An 18,310-nucleotide genomic window follows, 5' to 3' on the forward strand; every position below is an offset into this window, starting at 1 on the left:
TAACTCTATTGTATATTTGATTGATGTATAAAAAATAGTATTTGTTGTTTAACTACGACTAAAATGTATATTTTTAGTCTTGTTTAATATAATGTTGTTTTGAGCAAATGCAAGTTTAAAAAGAAAAATGTATCATTTTTTATTTTATATTTTCTTTTCGCCTTTGGGTCACAGTACTTATTGGTGAGTCTGTAGTTACTACGTTTCTTTATCCATAAGATAAAGGTCTTTTCTTTCTTAGCTTGGTCAATCAAAACATTCTCCTTTTAGTCCAAAGCTCTCATAAACTTAGTTATAAAAGATTTTTCGTTGAAAGAGGTAAGAGTCCGTGGTAATAGGATTCTCAGCATATATAAATAACGCTATTTTTTATATATTTATTCATAATTTTATTATATTTATTCATAAAAAAGCACTAAAAATTTGTATGACACATTACTTACTCTTTTTAGAATTCTTTATTTTCTTCCTTTAGTATACATACAGATAAAATGCATATTATTTTGCTTACAATAAAAAGGACAATGTTAGCATATAAAAATATTGGCACAGCTTCGTTTATACATTTCGCTTTAATCCTCAGCTAACCAAATATCCGAAGTGCAGTCACCTCCAGGATATCTAGGGGAAAAATAAGGATTGGTTACAAACGAGTAATACATTTACAAAAATGTCATTGTGTATTCATATTTTAAATGATAACAGGGGCATTTTTAGAAAATCACAGGGCTATCCTGTGATTTTTTTAAATGAAATATTATTAATTTTAAATAATTAATTTCACATATTGAAACCTATCTATCTATCTATAGGTATATATAAAAGAGAAAGTGTGTGGGTATGTTCCGTATAGGCTCCGAAACGGCTGGACCGATTTCAATGAAACGGGAATCTCCGGATTGACCTGGCGAGTAAAGTTTGGTGACGATCGGAGCACTCCTATTCTGGACCTGTCAAATACAGCTTTTATTTACTATGATGATATTCTATTGTTGGGTGTACATGGGTGTAGATAATGATCACTCGCTCGAGAACAGAATAGAAGAGAATGAATACGGAGAGAAATAAATATTTTAATATATTATGAGACTTAAATTAAAAAATTAATGATGTAAGTTTATTGTTTAAATAAAATAAAGCAAAATCTAGCGGGCTGGGTACGCTAGTATTTTATAAGACTCATTGCATCTATCGCGAATATTACAGCGATTTAGTTCGAGCGCTAGTGCTAGTCACATCTGACAGTATTGTGATTTACGGCTTTAGGTGACAAACACTTGCGCGCGGACTAGTAGACATTAAACTTTACTTAATACTTTTACTACATTAAGTAATAGTTTTCGTGACAAAGGCCGTCCGGTGAAGTAATGCCGGCATGCTGATTTCTGCAGCTAAGCAGCATTGTTGCAATGCTGTGTTCCTGTCTGAAGGATGCGGTTGCTGGTGCAATTACAGGCACATGAGGCTTAACGCCTATGCCTGTTGTCGGACACAGGGCGGCATGTTGCAGGAAAGGTTCCTTCTGGCTTAACGCCTATGCCTCAGTTTGTCGGACACATGGCGGCATGTTGCAGCAAAGGTTCCTTGCATGCACTGCGACGTGTTGCTCTCATGGGTAGTGGTTTTCCATATACCATTCGGTGAGCCATGTACTTGGTCCGTCAATTATTTCTATAAAAAAAACTAATAATTACAATTAAAATGTATTGTTATTGAGTACCTACTATGTACTACTGGCAATACTTAACTCCTCTGAATTAACTAAATGAAAACGATGTACTCGGTGAAATTAAACATTTTCGAGCAATTTATTTAATAACTAGCCCTAGACCTAGACTAGACCCCAGCGCCATCTGTCGGGCTGATTTGTGTATCTAAACCACCCAACCGCATAAAAAAAAAACATTCAAATCGGTCCAGCTGTTTAGGAGGAGTTCAGTGACATACATACGCACACAAGAAATATATACATAAGATATAATTAACACTATTCCTTTAAATAATGAATAATAATATAATTATTTAAACACATCTTGTAAACTGATACATTTTGGATAGATTATGGCTAAGCAGCTGATAGAAGACAATAAAAAGATACCTTGTAAATTGCATATCGCCAAAGTTTCTTGTAACATTATTTTTAAATGAAATTTAGAATAAAAATAATAATATTTAAATGAAATGCTAATGAGTTACCTCATTTCATGCGGCAGTACCGCACCGTTGGGTTCTTTACCAAAGTCGACAAGGAAGTCTGGATCCAATTTTATGCCCCCGTTCACCGTGTCGACGTCCAACTTCACTATCCAGCCTCCCTGAATTATAATAAAATGCAAATCAATATTAAATCACCATCCTAGCAAGGAAGCGATATCTCCCGACTGCATGTTTAATCGTATTAGAATCGTGCAAGATTTGCTCGCTCGTATTCGAGGCGTCGTTTTCGAGAATGGAAATTCTAAAATATCAGGGTAAAATTGATTGTATCCAGATTGAATTAAAGCTCAAATTTGCCTACGAATCTTTAGCTCGGGCTTTTGACAGAACGTTCATAAAACAAAAATCAGAAGTACAGGATTAGTGACTCTAAAATGAGTGAACTTGGGTCAATATTACTTTGACGAAAACGCCTTCTTGATTGCGAGCGAGTAAATCTTGTACTAAGGCTATAGATGCGTTTGAGAACATTCTGTAAAAACTGTTCTATAATTGTTTTGCTGCAGAGCTAAGTTTTTAAAGAAAGTTTGCTTGGTTAGTTTTATTCGCAGCCAGCTATAAAGTTTTTAGACGACCTCCCGGCGCAGCGGTGAGCGCTGTGGTTTCACGCTGGTCGTCCCGTGTTCGATTCCCGTCCGGGAAGTTATAAATTATAATTTGTGAATTTATAATTTCTAAATTTTCTGTGGTCTGGTAGGCTGTGGCTACTTACCACCCAACCCACAAAGACCTGCCGCTAAGTCATTTAGCGTTCCGGCACGATGCAGCGTAGAAACCGATTCGTTGTATGGGTTTAATATAACTGACATACCCCTAATAAGTTAGCCCGTTACCATCTTAGAATGCATCATCCCTTACCACCAAGTGAAATTTCAGTTAAGGGTTGTAACTTGTCATGGAATTAAAAAAAAAACAAAAAAAAGTAAATAGTGCTTAGAAATTTTCTTAAATATTTTTTGCATAATGAAATTGTTCACCTAAAAAGCAAAGTTCTTAAAGAACTTGTACTAGACAAAGTATGTCTATTCAAAACCTACTTTAGACATGGGTAACCATTACCGGCCCATTACAGAGCACGGGTCTCCTCCCACAATGAAAGGGGTCGTACTCCACCTATAGCAGAACATTATATAGAACTGGTACAGGTATGCTGTTTTCTACGCCGTTGAAGCAAGTGATATTGTAATTAGTTAAAAATAGGATAGGTCTATAAATAAGATAGGTAATTTCCTTTGTTTGCATTTGTACATGATTCACAAAACTGTAAATACAAATAAAAATAAACCTTTACGTAAAAACAGAATCAAAATTGCCTGTAAAACGAAGCAGCAAAGCAATTAACAACGGGCAACAAAAAGAACTACTATATAGGGGCGTAGTGGGAACTGGGAACATCCTTTTGTTTCTCTCGCACGTTCGCATCTCATTGCACAATGTATCGGTTTTCTATTATTTGGTAACTATTCATACTACTTGCTATCTATTTTTCCCTAGCTAGATAAAACATATTAACCTAACCAATAAGCGGCTAATTGGCGGCCGGCGCAGTGGGCAGGGACCCTGCTTACTGTGTCCAAGACTGTGGGTTCAATTCCCACAACTGGAAAATGTTTGTGTTATGAACATGAATGTTTTTAAGTCTTTGAGCTTTTATCTGTATGCTATAAGTATTTATGTATCATTATTAGTTATAACAATATTCATTAGTCATTTAAGTACCCATAATACAAGCTACGCCTATTTTTCGGCTAGATGGCAATGTGATGTGTGTATTGTGCATAAATATTATTATTATTAAAAAAAATAAGCGGTGACTGCCGTGTTAGTAGTTAGAGTTCTTTCGGAGTGACTAAGTTGGATTCCCTGCACCTCTTACTTATTGAAGCTATGTGGATTTTTGATTTTAGTGATTTAAAATATCACTTGCTTTAACGGTGAATGAAAACTTCTTGAGGAAACCTGCACGCCTGAGAGTTCATAACATTCTCAAAGGAGGGTTCTGTGGGAGGCCTACCAATCCGCACTGTTGTGGACTATAGCGTAAACCTTCCTTATTCTGAGAGAAGACCCTTACCTTGTAGTGGGCCGGTAATGGGTTGGCAATGATGACATAATACAAAGGACAAGTCGCTGAATCACGTAAGCGACTTGCAATTTCTTAGTGTTGAAGACGTTCCTATTGCAGCAAATATTTTAAAAAATGAATATTCAAGAAAAAAAAAACAACTAAACCCCTTTTAAAAGGCTCATTTTTAGGCATATTTGTTCACTTTAGTTTATTCAAGATCACATTTAAATTAAGTTACTATAAGGCTTATTTATAATATGAATTCATTTAATTATGGGAATAGTATTGCTAAATATGAAAAAGGACCACAATTTTGGTATAGTAATAGTGGAAGTTTACCTCTTGCCCCATTTGGGGGTAAAATTGTTTGTCCCACGGCGAGTAAAGAGACGAAGAAACGTATAGACGTTTTCCATCTAAAGATAGTTGAAGCATCTGGGGACCGCCGAACAACTGTTTTCCTTTCACCCAAACAGGTTTCTGTTCATCCTTTATTTGGAAAAGTATATTTAATAGAGATAGTTCTGCCGGAGTTTTACTATATATATTTCTGTGTCCCAACTTCTATAATAATTATTTATTATACCTTAGAATTTTTCAGTAATACCCATCTTAAGTTAAAATGGGATGAGAGTACAAAGTTTCACCCCTTTTCGTACGTTCTGTTGCGTGTTATTTTAGACATGAAATAGTCTTACATAGTGTTTTAGCTTTCTTGTTAATTCAACCAGTGAAGTTAAATTTTGTATGATTACTTTTTGTTGTATAAGTCGCGTACTGGAGATGGATGCATGCTTATTTTCAGGTCGTTACTTTAACGTCTAAGTATATTATCTCTATTTTAAATCAAGAAAATCCCATTGAGACAGACAATTCCAAGCGGACGAAATCCTAAAATGTAAGTGAAATACCAAGAAATAAATTAACAAGAGTTTTTGATATTATACTTGCCTTAAATTCTTTATCTTCGATTACTTTTAGACCATAGTTTGCGATGTCACCGCCTAATTGGATTCGACCAGTGAGCTTTGGTCTCTTCGGATCCGATATGTCGTATTGTCTCACATCACCATGTAGCCAGCATGAGAAATATAAATACTTATCGTCCAGTGATAATAGTATATCAGATATTAGACCTGGATAGTTAAATAGCTAATTACTAATTCATTGCTTGCTCACATCTTTCATCATTTATATTCACAGGGGGTAATTCGAAAATTTATAAACTAACCTAAAGACAACACGGCACGAGATTTTGTGATTTTATCAATGAAGATCCTATTATTAAAATATTATTGTTGTTTTAATAAGACATTTGTGATAAAATAAGAAATGAAACCATTTTACCGTTCAGTTTTGTTTCCAGACCATTCCTTAGAACTGTTTTGGCTGGTATATCGATAACTTTTTCAGTCCTCCATTTTACATCGTCAGATTTAAAAAACCTTGTAATCGCAAAAATATTGTATGAGATATTATTTTAGCAGCATCGTTAATAAAAGTAGGTTTATTTCATTTTCCACGAATACGTACAGAAATGACAAATATATTGAATCAAGCATGAACTGCCAATTAAAATTATTGTAATAGGTTCTTCGATATTATGAAATGTCTACTCTTTTCTTTGAAACGATTGCGCGAAACCAGAGTAAAATATATAAAAAATTTCAAGTAAAAATATTTAAATGAACGAACAAACCAGTATAAAATATTTTTGATTAGTAACCAGTTACCGAAATAATTGTGGTATTCGTAGCTGTACGAACAATATCCATCAAAATGGATGAAACGTTTTGTTATACGTAAATAAACAATTTATTTCGTTTGTCAAATAAATCTGTTCAAATCTCTTACCTGTATACGTTGGCCTCGACGGCACACCCAACAAATCCTTCTGCGGATTTAGGATCATGAAGGAATCTGAATTTCGAGTGGAGCACATCCCTCTCTCCCTAAATCTATAACTTGCTGTAGCTCTCGGGTAGACCATTTGTATACATTTAGGGATGTTCCATATCTTTCAGAGTTAGCAATGTCATCAGGATGAAAACCTCTGTAAAATAGTTCATTTAAAATACATGCTTACTCGACATTTTTATTCATATTTCTTTGGTGTTATAATGGGCTAATTCATGCATTCGTACATTTTAAGCTAAGTTAGAGACAAAAAGTATGAAAGCAACGTTTTTATATTGTTGGTAAAGAAATGAATATAGGCCGTTATCTATGTCTACCGGATATTTCGAAATGAGTTGCTGCTCTGATTTGTCTCTAGATGGAATCCAAGATGTAAGCGATAGTTAGACATAACCGCAGGCGACTATTTAAAAAAAATCATTATAATGGCATCGTAGAAACTACTGTGAGAAGTAAACAGAATTACATAAAACAACTTTCGCTTACAATATATATCCAGTTATTAAATGACATAACACTTAAAAAAAATTATATTACTTATTTAAAAAAAATAAACTGTTACTAACGTTTTAAAGAACTTCGGAGTACCCCACTCGGAGGAAACCATTACATCGTGATAAGGTTGATACCAAAAATCGTAGCCGAATTTGGCGAGTTTCTCTCCCTTCGTCCACGTCCCTAAAACGTAGTTTATTTACAGTTCGGGCTATAAAATCAATCAAATTATCTCCCCCACATCAAAGCACTCGAAAGGTCTCAACCGTTTACCTGTCACTTTCAATGTTTTCGCGTCGATGAGCACAAAGTCCCCTTTTCCGTTTTCATTCTCATCGCCCATCGTCGAAATCATAATTTCACCACTCGCCAGACAGTGTGCCGTATGCGGGAAACTGCAGTTGAATGACCTCATCTCGGAGCCGTCGATTACCTGGTAATAAGATTTTCGGGCCATGAACATGCGATAAGGGTTCGCTAAGCCATTTGTAGAGATTGAATGAGAGTTTCTTTTACTTATTCGTTAAGATATCGGACGCAGAAATAGATCGTGTAGGAAATTGGTAAAATGACTCTCGTTGAAACAATCTTGGATTAAGTTATACCTTCTGATATTCTATACGGTGACTATGTCGTACAACAGTGACCCAGTTAATATTTGTATTCATTGGTAAAAATAAAACAAATGAATGTCTAGAAAATTGAATTAATAGTTGGTGTATAAGAAGCATCCTATATCAAGTGCTAGAGGTGTGGCGATATCAATGGATTCAATTCAGGTTTTCAAGCAGAAGAAAATATATTCTAATGCAGAAACAAATGTTATATTGCTTAATGATTGGTGTAGTAAACTCCAATTACTTCGAATGTTGCTCGCAGTGTATACCAGATTTAAAAGACTATCGATCTTCGTCGGTTAAAAAAATCATGGAGGTATTGAAACACTAATATGTTTGTCTATAGCTGTCAAGGTCCTTGTTTCGACTCCAGGCCATACATGTGTACAGAATTAAGATATCTTTTAATTAATAAATAAACTGGAAGTAATATATTATTTATTTGTTTAATTTAGGCTAGTAACTAAGATATAAACTGTAATACAATTATTTAATTAATAAAGATATTTAAAAAAAAAAAAATTGGGTCTTAGTACCTCTCTCCTATGAAGCTTGGCTTGCGCCTAGCAGTTGGACATGATGATAATTATAAAACTTATAACTACCCACCGTAGTATTAAGATATATATACCTATGTATCTTGTCTGGTGGGAAGCTTTGGCTGTGGCTAAGGAGGTATTCTACCGACAAAAACCTGCCGCTAAACGATTTAGTGTTTCGTTGCGATGTTGCGTAGAAACCGGTTAGGGGTATGACTACCATACTGACGGCCGATTGGCGCAGTGGGCAGCGACTCTGCCTTCTGAGTCCAAAGCTGTAGGTTCGATTCCTACATCTGGAGAATGTTTGTGTGATGAACATGAATGTTGTTCAGTATCTGGGTGTTTATATGTATATTATAAGAATTTATGTATATTATTTATAAAAATAATATAAGGCGATTTGTGTCGGTATATCTATATTTATTTATTTATTTATACTCCCAAACAGGCTAGCCCGCTACCATCTTAGAGTCACCTGGTGCAATCAAGGGCAAATTTGTAGTGGAATAAAAAAAAACCATATACAACAGTTCGACACCTTTGATTCCGGGGTAAATGACGACATACAAACAGCGTCACGTGTTCTTTACACGTGACGCACGTGTCACAATGACATAAGGTTCAAATTGGCGCCCGAAGTTTGGGTGCATACCCCCCACTTACCACACTATTTTTTCTTCTAGATGGCTTTGTCGAACCAATGTACGACTGAACCTACCCTGTACTGCTGCTTTTTATCATTAGTAAATCCAAACAAAAAGTGAATAACTAGTCACTAAAGAGTTGAAATTGTTCGGCGTGAGTTGGAATGTTCATAGTTAAAGGACAGATTCGGGATGAGCTCAACGGAGATAGTTAGCGAGTAATTTCACTTCAGAACTATGTGGTGTTCCGCGGAATAATAATTACGGCTGAGTTGGGCAATGATGAAGTTTTCGGAGTAGTGCATGCATGAATAGAGTTTGACGCAGTGCCATTGAATGAATTTAAAATACACACGTGATTGTTTTCCTTAGATGTTGGGACATATTTTTTATAAAAACCTCAATAGTTTAAAAGTTTAAAGAGCATACTGGGATTCGGAAGGTTTAAGTCAAACACGTGGTTAGTACTTAAGTTTGGTTTTTTTACAGAAAGAAGTACAGAAGGAGTCTAGTTTTAGATATCAATAATCCAGTTTTTGCCCTTATGGTAATGAAAATGGAACTATTTTTGTTTCTTTTTTCGCGCTGCTTAACAGTTTTAATAGTAAGATTTAGTTTAATAATAACTTTTGTTAGGGCGTGATAGGCGGCTTAAGCCGCACCATGTAGTTGTTTGTATGATGGACATGAATGTTTTTCAGTGTCTGGGTGTTTATCTGTATTTTATAAGCATTTACTACCTATTTATGTATAAAAATATTCATCAGTTATCTTAGTACCTATAACACAAGTTACGCTTACTTTGGGGCTAGATGGCGACGTGTTTATTGTCCTAGTATATTTATTTATTTATTTTTATAGCGCCGCACATAAGAGTTAAATTTTTTACATTTCGCTACCCTAAAAATTAGGGTAACACTGATTTTCTATTACTTATTTTGACATTATATATCAGGTTGTTACGCAAATTGTGTGGATTTTTGGCCAGTTTATTAAATTGCATGCATACATAAAATCCATACCATTGTATTTCCAATTCTTTACTCTGTTTCTGACGCCTTCCGATTACTTCAATTCATATTGATTCAAGAACAGCCTTATTATTATTATTAAACTATTTATTTGTTTACCACAACATTAACATATATAAAATATAACAAAAACAGAAACATATCGTAACAAGTAGTAATACAAAAGGCGGCCTTATCGCTTAATAGCGATCTCTGCCAGGCAACCTTTGAATTAGGAAAAAAAAGAAGAAGAGGAGAATAGACTGCTGGTGGTACAAATATTAAAATACATACATGGGAATAACTACATGCTAATACATAAACTAGTGTACACAAATAGGTCGAAAGTAAATAATATAATTAATAAATAAATATAAAAACAAACTAATATATATAATCTCTTCTCTTCTTAGTCGTGCACTCTTGGCAGAGTGGTCGTGGCTGCTGAGATGAATTTCATGGCGCTAGACATCACTGGATTGCACGCGCGAGTCTTCTCCACTTTTGGCGGTTGGTAGCATGTCGAAAACATTCTACCACAGTTGTCTGGGTATATATATAATAACAACACTTATATATTTAAGTAGGTACTTTAACATACAATAAATGAGTAAGTATATACATGCTATTAATAGTCGTTGATGATATAATGGGCCTTACCTTATGAAGCTCTGGTTTGCGAGGGTTAGTGCCAACGTCGATCGTGAACACCTTACAGGAATGAAGAGCAGGTAATATAAGTAAGTTCCTCTTGAGTTCAGGGTTGTCATAACAGCTTGAGCAGACGTTCCAGCCGCTATGATGAAGTTCGTCTCCCACACTGCCGGTGTATGTACGATGGATAACCTAGAGATTATAGGTTTTAATTTAAATTCTAACAAGATATATTATGTGCCTAGGTGTTTTTTTTATAAGAGTCATCGTAAATTGCATAAGCTTGTTACGTAATTAATATTTTTCGTACGATTTCTTTGCTGGAAGCTTTTGAATAGGAGTCAGTAAGATTCGGAATAAAAATTTTATCCAGTTGTTTCTTCAGCTAGTTATTATTGATTTATAGATACACTGTGACACAATAGAGTATAGTATAGATGGAGGTCCCAGGCTCGATTGCCGGGTCTGGTGGGAAGCAATTCGGCAGTGGTTAGTTACCACCCAACCGACAAAGACGTGAGTGTCACCAAGGTATTTACCGTTAGGGGTATGGTTTTAATATTACTGTCATTTCCCTAGCAGATCATTCAGCTACCATCTTTGACACCATCGTAACTAACCAAATTAGTGAAGTTAAGGCTAACTCGTAGTTCAATAAAAAATCGTTACGGTGTGCGATTGCAGTAAGGCGCGAGCCCAAATTAAAATTCAGCCGTTATTCTAAAAAATATAACTCAACCGCGTCATATTTACCGACTGTACAATAATCTTTACTTTACTCGGCTTCTAAAGCTTGATGTGAAATATCAAGAATTGGAGTAGGTATCGAATTTATACACGTTTTTTAAAATCTGAAAGATCGCTTCAGAGATTAGTTTGTTCAATATAAAATAAACTCTTCATTTTTATTATTAGAATTGACAAATACTTAACTCATATTAAAATAGTGGGTACTGTAACAACAATGAAGTTTATGTTTTTACAGTTTAATTTTAACACAGAAACTCTCTGGAAAATTTCGAGCAGCTGTTTCAAACAAAACCAAGCTCTTATCGGCCGAACCGTCGTGTAATGTGCACATGACACACACAATATCTGTATTGCAACAATCTGTAAACCCCGCAAATATTAAAACTGATTCGCCCAAAAGTAAAGCAAAAAAAAATAAAAGACCCATTTAAGCGTAATATTTCAATTGAATTATACAATAAGGTAATGTTTGTATAATAATGTCATCATCGTCATTATCATAATCCACCATCAAATCATCGGCCTTCTATCTCAAAGGAGACTGGAGGTCTGTGCCCAGCAGTCCCTTATAGAAGGGAAGGGTTTTAGAACACATATAGTTTAACGTGCTATCCAAGGCACGGGGTTTGGCACCACCAACACCGAGTAAAAAGAAAAACCCAATACCTAACAAGTTTTTGATCAGATATTAACATATTGCTTGTTTATTATTAGGCTTCATTATTTTTACCTGAACACGGATATGGTATGAAATTATGCATTTGTCATTTATACTTTCAGATATTTTGACAAAAATGAGTTGTTTTTATTTAAAAATTTTAGTTACAAATTAACCGAATGAGGGTAAGATCCATTTAACGCTACAACTACGCTACTAGTTAATGTCACATGCCCATCTTGCATACAACATAGGTGGGCATACGACATTAAATTAGTCGCAGGGAGTCAAAAAAGTCACACAGAGACACTGGCGGCTAAATACCCTTTGGGGCTTAAGTTTTGGTTTGCCAACGTTGCGTTTCATTATCATCATTACCAACTATATAGGGCACGGGCCTTGGTTGGGCCTTAGTCTTCTACGCTGACCAAAGGTGGATTGTATTAGTTAGAATTCACACGTCTTTGAGACTACCGGCTAAGTTTGTTGTGGGCTTCTTCTTAGACCGGGACGCGTTTGGAACCCTCGTAGCTTTAGTTTTAAGTTTACGAATGTGGTTATCGCCATCATCTCACTACCGTGTAATTCTTATGTACGCATCAAAAGTGCCACCGGTGGGCCTACTTGAATAAAGATATTTTTGACTTTGACTTTGACTTTGACTATTATAGAGAACTCTCAAGCATGCCAGTTTTTGCACTGTTTTCCTTTAACATCAAAACAAGTGATATTTAATTTCCTTCAGCTCTGTGACTTGTTTAGCTCTGTCGATAGCTGATACTTCTATGGATTCTCTATTTCTAGTTTGATAAAGAGGATGCTTTAAACAGTCACTGACTTTGAGCTTTCCAAGCCTGGTGCATAGTTAGCGACTGTGTTTCAGAGACACGCTACAACTACGACGTATACATTTACATACTATTTATGTAAATGGGTGTTATATTAGTTCTGATAGACGATTTAACAATAAGCAAATTAATATGCAACTGACATCGGTTACCTCGATGCGCATATTAAATAAAAAATATTCAGATAAAAATTTATGAATACCTTCATAACGATTCAAGAATACTTGTAATAGCTTACAGAGACGTGTCTCTTGGGTCCAGCTCTTGGTACTAGAGTAATAATTAATAAGACTGCGCCAGAGGTCGTCAAAGTAGTGGGAAATACATAACTTATAGTTCGTTTTTATTGACTTGTATATGAAATTATGTAATCATTACTTATTTACGAAATACACACAGCGTATTTTGAATTTTAATTTAAGAATCCTTATGATAAGTATTCACAAATGGTTTTATATAATATATATAAATCAATAGAGTTTTTTACGGTTGTTCCGTTCAAACTATTACAAACTATACATCCGATTGCATTGAATTTTGCATCCATGTAGAGGATACATTGACTTAATGGATATATGCCTAACTTTTTTATGTGTTAAATCTCCGAAGTGTATAGCGGGGGCGTTAATTATTAGAAAAAATCATAAAAAACTAAATTTTGAATTTTAACTCTATTAGACATGAAATTTGGACAGAATATTTTTGGGCTATGTTACGAGCAAACAAGAATGTATTGAGTGAAGTTTAAATCACAAAATCGGTTACGGGGATGCTAATGAAAAAAAAAAAAAATTTTATACTAATATTCCCACAGACTTAAGATTTGCAGTCAATGATTGCAACTATACTGTATATATAACCAAATAATACTGGTTGCCTCTGGAAGTAGGAGGGAAATCTTTAGTGCTAAAACACATATCTAAGTACATATATAAAAATGTTATGTTGGCTTCAAAAACTCAAAAAGTTCTGCAATGTTCGGGCTGAAATTTTAGCATGATATATAATACGCATCAAGGATGTTTTCATCTATTTTTCTCAACCATTCAATCACAATGTGCCACAGCGAAGCGTGGCAGGGTACAACTAGTGGTTTTATATAATAATATATGATAAAGTAAATAGAAAAAAAATATATTTTGTAGAACCAAAAATATCCGCAATGCTCGCAATGCATTTTTTTTTTTGTTGGTATCGTTTTAGTTTAATCTATTATTAAAGAGAAAGTGAAGAGCCTCAACAAGTGAATAAGTCTTAGCGAAGAATCTATATATCTATACTATGTTATAATTTATATGAATAAATTTATAAAGTTGCTTGGAAGCACGGCTCCGCTTTCATCTTTCACAAGATAGAGAAATGAATGTTAAAACTTCAATTGTTGATGCTTGATAAGAGCAACTGCTGAGTGACTTTCCGGCATCTTCTCGTTAGATCCTCTCGTTAGAATCGGCGTATTAATCAGGAGTGTTCATAGCTGCGTTTGATGAAAATCGGACTAAGATGGCAAAACAAAACGGCATCTTTTTTTTTTAACAATTCTCTGAACATGGGTATAAAATGAAAAGGCTTGACTAGTAGAATAATGTACACTATAATGAATGTCGGAGGTTTTTAAATATTTAATTTATTACATAAACTATTTAAAAATGTTTATACATGTACCTTGCTGTATGTAGGTGAATTAGGATCTACATCGACAGTAGCGAGATAGTCCTGTTTCGTCTGGTCTGGTTGCACACAAACAACGTAAAGTAATTCCTCCCTGGGGCCGTTACGGAATGCGTCAAGTGGGGACGCATACCCCGGCCCGCCTTTACCTGAACACAATGAATTATTAACGTTAGGAAAACGTATGCTCGGGAAATTTGTTTAGAAGGAACCTTGGATTAATTTATGGTATACGTGTTTTGCTTGGAATTATCCCTAGACCTACATCTTATATAGAACCCAGTCCCATTTCAATATGCATCGAAGTGTATAAAAAACTCCAGTGTAGGAACATATTAGAGAAAACTTACCTATGTCTACAGGTACCATAAGAATATTGACTACGCGAGTTTAAAGATGATGATAAAATTATCATCATCCTTAACTAAAGCCTGATCGCTGTCTTCTCTTAAAAGAGAGAGGTTAATTATGATAATATGTCAGTTAGTACATAGGTCAGTATTAAGAATTTCTTGGGAGAAGAACCTATTATTAGAACCCAACCTGACTCAGGATCTTATGTTCAATAGTTTAACATGCTACAAGTATTACTAGAGAGGCATTAAAATAGAAACATTGGCGAATCAATTTTCATTTGCAATCTTATTCGCGATCCCATCAAGCAAATAAAAACTGTCTCATATTCCCCCCTTCGTTTTTGTTGGATTCTCAATTCACTGGGAAAATGAATTTCTTTGGGGAAATGTCGAGTTGTCATATTAATTTAACAGTCATTGCAACATCATTATTTTTACTTTGCTAAATTTTTTTTGGTTTGCGGGGGTGATTATGAATTAAAGAATAATCGATTACTATAACTTTTAATACTGATTGTGCGTCCCCGTAATCCCCTATTAAAAAAACTTATCTACAATATTAATTTATTACAACTGTAGATTAGGAATTTCATATAAACCCGTCGGTGATCATCTTTCAAACACCATTTTATCCCCTTATACATGCCATCAAAATCAAATAATTGGTTCGAAAGATTTGTACGAATAAAACTTGAAACACTTGTGTTACGCTTCCATTTAAAAATCAACTTATACATTCTGACAAAGAATCACAGAAAGACGCTTAAATTATTTGTTGAAGTATAGGTTTTTGAAAGAATACACTACACAAATCCGGTGCAAACAAACAGCTGTATATCTACCAAGAATGTAATAGCGCTGCATTTGTTGAACCGACAGTGAGGTACCTATTCTTGCCCCATGCAATTTAGTAATCACATCAGGCATAGCTTGCATATAAAGTACTGCTTCATTCCGTATAATACTATTAAATGCTAGATGCCATGGGGCATTGTTTATTTAACTCGAAGGCTTGCTTTGTTACCAAAGTTTAAACAAACAATGGTCATTACAGTTTGCTAGAATTGTATGCTATATCTTTTGATTTTTACTGAGTATCATTTTATTGGGAAAACAAAATCTACCAGAGTCAAAATTTTATAATTTCTTAATATTGATATAAATTTTAAAAACTTATTCAAATAAAATGGGATAGTTAATTGTTGTATTTACTTTAAACACAATTATAATTTTATTTTCATTACCTTTATGAAAATCAACATCTGCTTAAATCGACTAAGACTTTATTTTATCTTTATACAAACATTTTCTTAAGCAGTCATCTTGTATCGTACCTACCTCTCAGTTGTTTGTAAATAGAAATTATACCGGGCGTCGCTTTGACGACGTTTGATGTTATTGCCCGAGGCAAGAGTAATTTACAAACCACTTCGAGTGTAAGACTATCAGCTTTTGCATTTTAACGTTATCTTGTTCAAAAAGCATTTTTACAATGTACTTGTTACTTTGTTAATATTTAATGTGGTCCCTACTTGCTAATTACGTGGTGGTTTTCCTTTTCAGCATTGTGTTATTCTTTATGAAAATCTTGAACATGTCCGCTAACTATAGAGTCACTGTTGATGGTAGTGGTCTAAAAGTAATTATTTTTGTATTACTCATGCGGGGAAAGTAGTATCTTGACGCTCGCTGTTGCGGTTGAAAAAGAACCGATGTGTTTACTTTGTTGACGTTGAACGTTTTAGACAACGAATGGGTCATTGTTGATGGTCGTGTACAAAAAGTTATTATTGCCAATAATGTGTTGTCTTCATTGATATCAACCTAGTCGGAAACTATGGGCGACCCCATAGTTAGCGAACACGTAGATATTGGTTGCCCAAAACTAATTTTCTTGCACTAATATCAATATCGACACTTATATTGTTTTTGTTATACTTGATGGCGTTGTTGATGGTGGTGGTCAAAATGTTCTTCTTTTCAACAATGTTTTCAGAATGTTAATGTTGAACTTGTTGTGTACGTGATGGCTAGCTAGCTATGGGATCGGTGTTGAGACAAACGATAAAAAAAAAAAAATTGACAATATATTGCAGTATCTATAAACAGTTAACAGCAGTGTCAGTAGACGGCAGAGGTGGAAAGATGACTTCTAGCAACCTTTACACAAACGTCACTACATAACCACATATAGTTGCGCCTTTAACTAAAGTTCTGTTTTTTTAAATATCCAACTCACAGAGGTCAGGAATTCTTTGAAAGACTGAATTATAATGTTTTTACGTTGTTATGCTCTAAACTCTTGTATTTAATTTAAAAAGCTAATTTAATGAAAAATTTGGTTATTTTGCTTTAATCCTAAAAGTGTGTATGTTCTTTGCAGAATATTTTTTTAATTACCTACTTTGCGCTAAATTTGTTATTCTAAAGTAGAATGTTAAATATAAATGAAGTTGCGGTATACTATTCAGTGTAAATTGCCTTTTATGGTACTTAGTATAACTTTAATTTGACAGTCCATTTTATTCATGATAATATGAAAGGTCAAAACGATAAAAGAGTCAACATTTTATTGTTATGCATTGTTCCTAAGCTAAGATAAGCTATGATTTTTGACGTCCAATATTATATTGCTGTTGATCTGAATCTTCTTACGACTGATATAAGGATATCATCTAAAGACAGGTACTTTTATTTAAATACAAACACGTTTTCCTCATTAACATGCACCTTGCATACACCACATCTGTAGTCTGTAGAGTTACATCATTTTTGATAATATTAGCGGTCATAATGACGACAGAAACTCGTACTTGACTTTTTGCTCCAACTAAGCAATGCAAAGCATGTTTTAGAAATGGGAACGACCCATCTGGTAAGATTTGAATCAACGACATTTAAAATTACTGTCCTTAACTATTACTATGACTCCATATAATATACTCAAGATATTAATATCTTTAATTTTATGTGGTCTGCAGCCAGTTTTCCCTAATTTCCTGAGAACTACGTTATTATAACGGATGCAAAAAAAAACTTGTTATCGTTGATCCGTCTAATACTCGTGATTAAATATGAATTTACTGACAACTTTTGTGTTATTTGTTCCATACTTCTATTATTTATGAATACGTTTCTCTTACAATATTATTAATAAAAGACACCGGTTTACATTCAGCTAAGAGGTATAAATAATATGTAAATAAAATAAATCTACGTGTCGGTACATAGTAGTTAGGTATTACGTACATCTTTAGAGCTAAAAGCACTCAGTAGGTATTTAAAATAAGTTAAAAATACACATTAATAGTCACTGAAAATAGGCAAAATATACTTACAACAAGCCATTTTTGATAAAAATTCCGTAATCACAAAGTAAACACAGCCACCGGTCTCAAAACGACCGGTTCCGATGACAGCCGATAGCCGATGCGTATTCAGAGCGAGATATCAAAGAAACATTTTAGTTCACTCTAGGTACCGTATATCTATCTCGTTTTAACATGAAGTATAATCAATATAGTTATAACATTGCTATAGTCGCGAAGAATGACTGTCCTACTAACTATTGCATTGCATTCAATATAATTGCAGAGAATAGTTGATCTCTCAAAGGAGAATAGCGTTTTGTGCTTACACATTTAACCGATGTATTTGTCCCAGGCAAAAAATATAGTGAAACTGTTAATAACATAAATTGCTATTTAACTTGTTAATATTTTTTTTTTTCAGCAAAGTTCTGGGGACACTGTATTTGTACACAATACTGAACCAGACCAGCGCGTACAAAACACACAATAACCATCAAATACTCAAATGTATTCAGGGACACCAGGCCCATCCAACATAACTTACACACAAAA

General features: G+C 34.3%; 1 protein-coding gene across 1 annotated transcript; it reads right to left on the reverse strand.

Annotated features, from left to right (window-relative positions):
• Positions 1–365: 365 nt before the first annotated feature.
• LOC120630537 (methanethiol oxidase) lies at positions 366–17,884 on the reverse strand. The gene is given in 12 exon segments (XM_039899790.1): positions 366–621; positions 2,197–2,315; positions 4,625–4,774; positions 5,237–5,421; positions 5,633–5,730; positions 6,140–6,207; positions 6,209–6,338; positions 6,769–6,880; positions 6,971–7,130; positions 10,171–10,356; positions 14,086–14,240; positions 17,786–17,884. Coding segments are annotated over 12 exon segments (1,422 nt in total). The 5' UTR covers positions 17,796–17,884; the 3' UTR covers positions 366–572.
• Between the last annotated feature and the right edge of the window lie 426 nt (positions 17,885–18,310).

The sequence above is a fragment of the Pararge aegeria genome, chromosome 16 (assembly GCF_905163445.1).
Source record: "Pararge aegeria chromosome 16, ilParAegt1.1, whole genome shotgun sequence".
NCBI lineage: Eukaryota > Metazoa > Arthropoda > Insecta > Lepidoptera > Nymphalidae > Pararge > Pararge aegeria.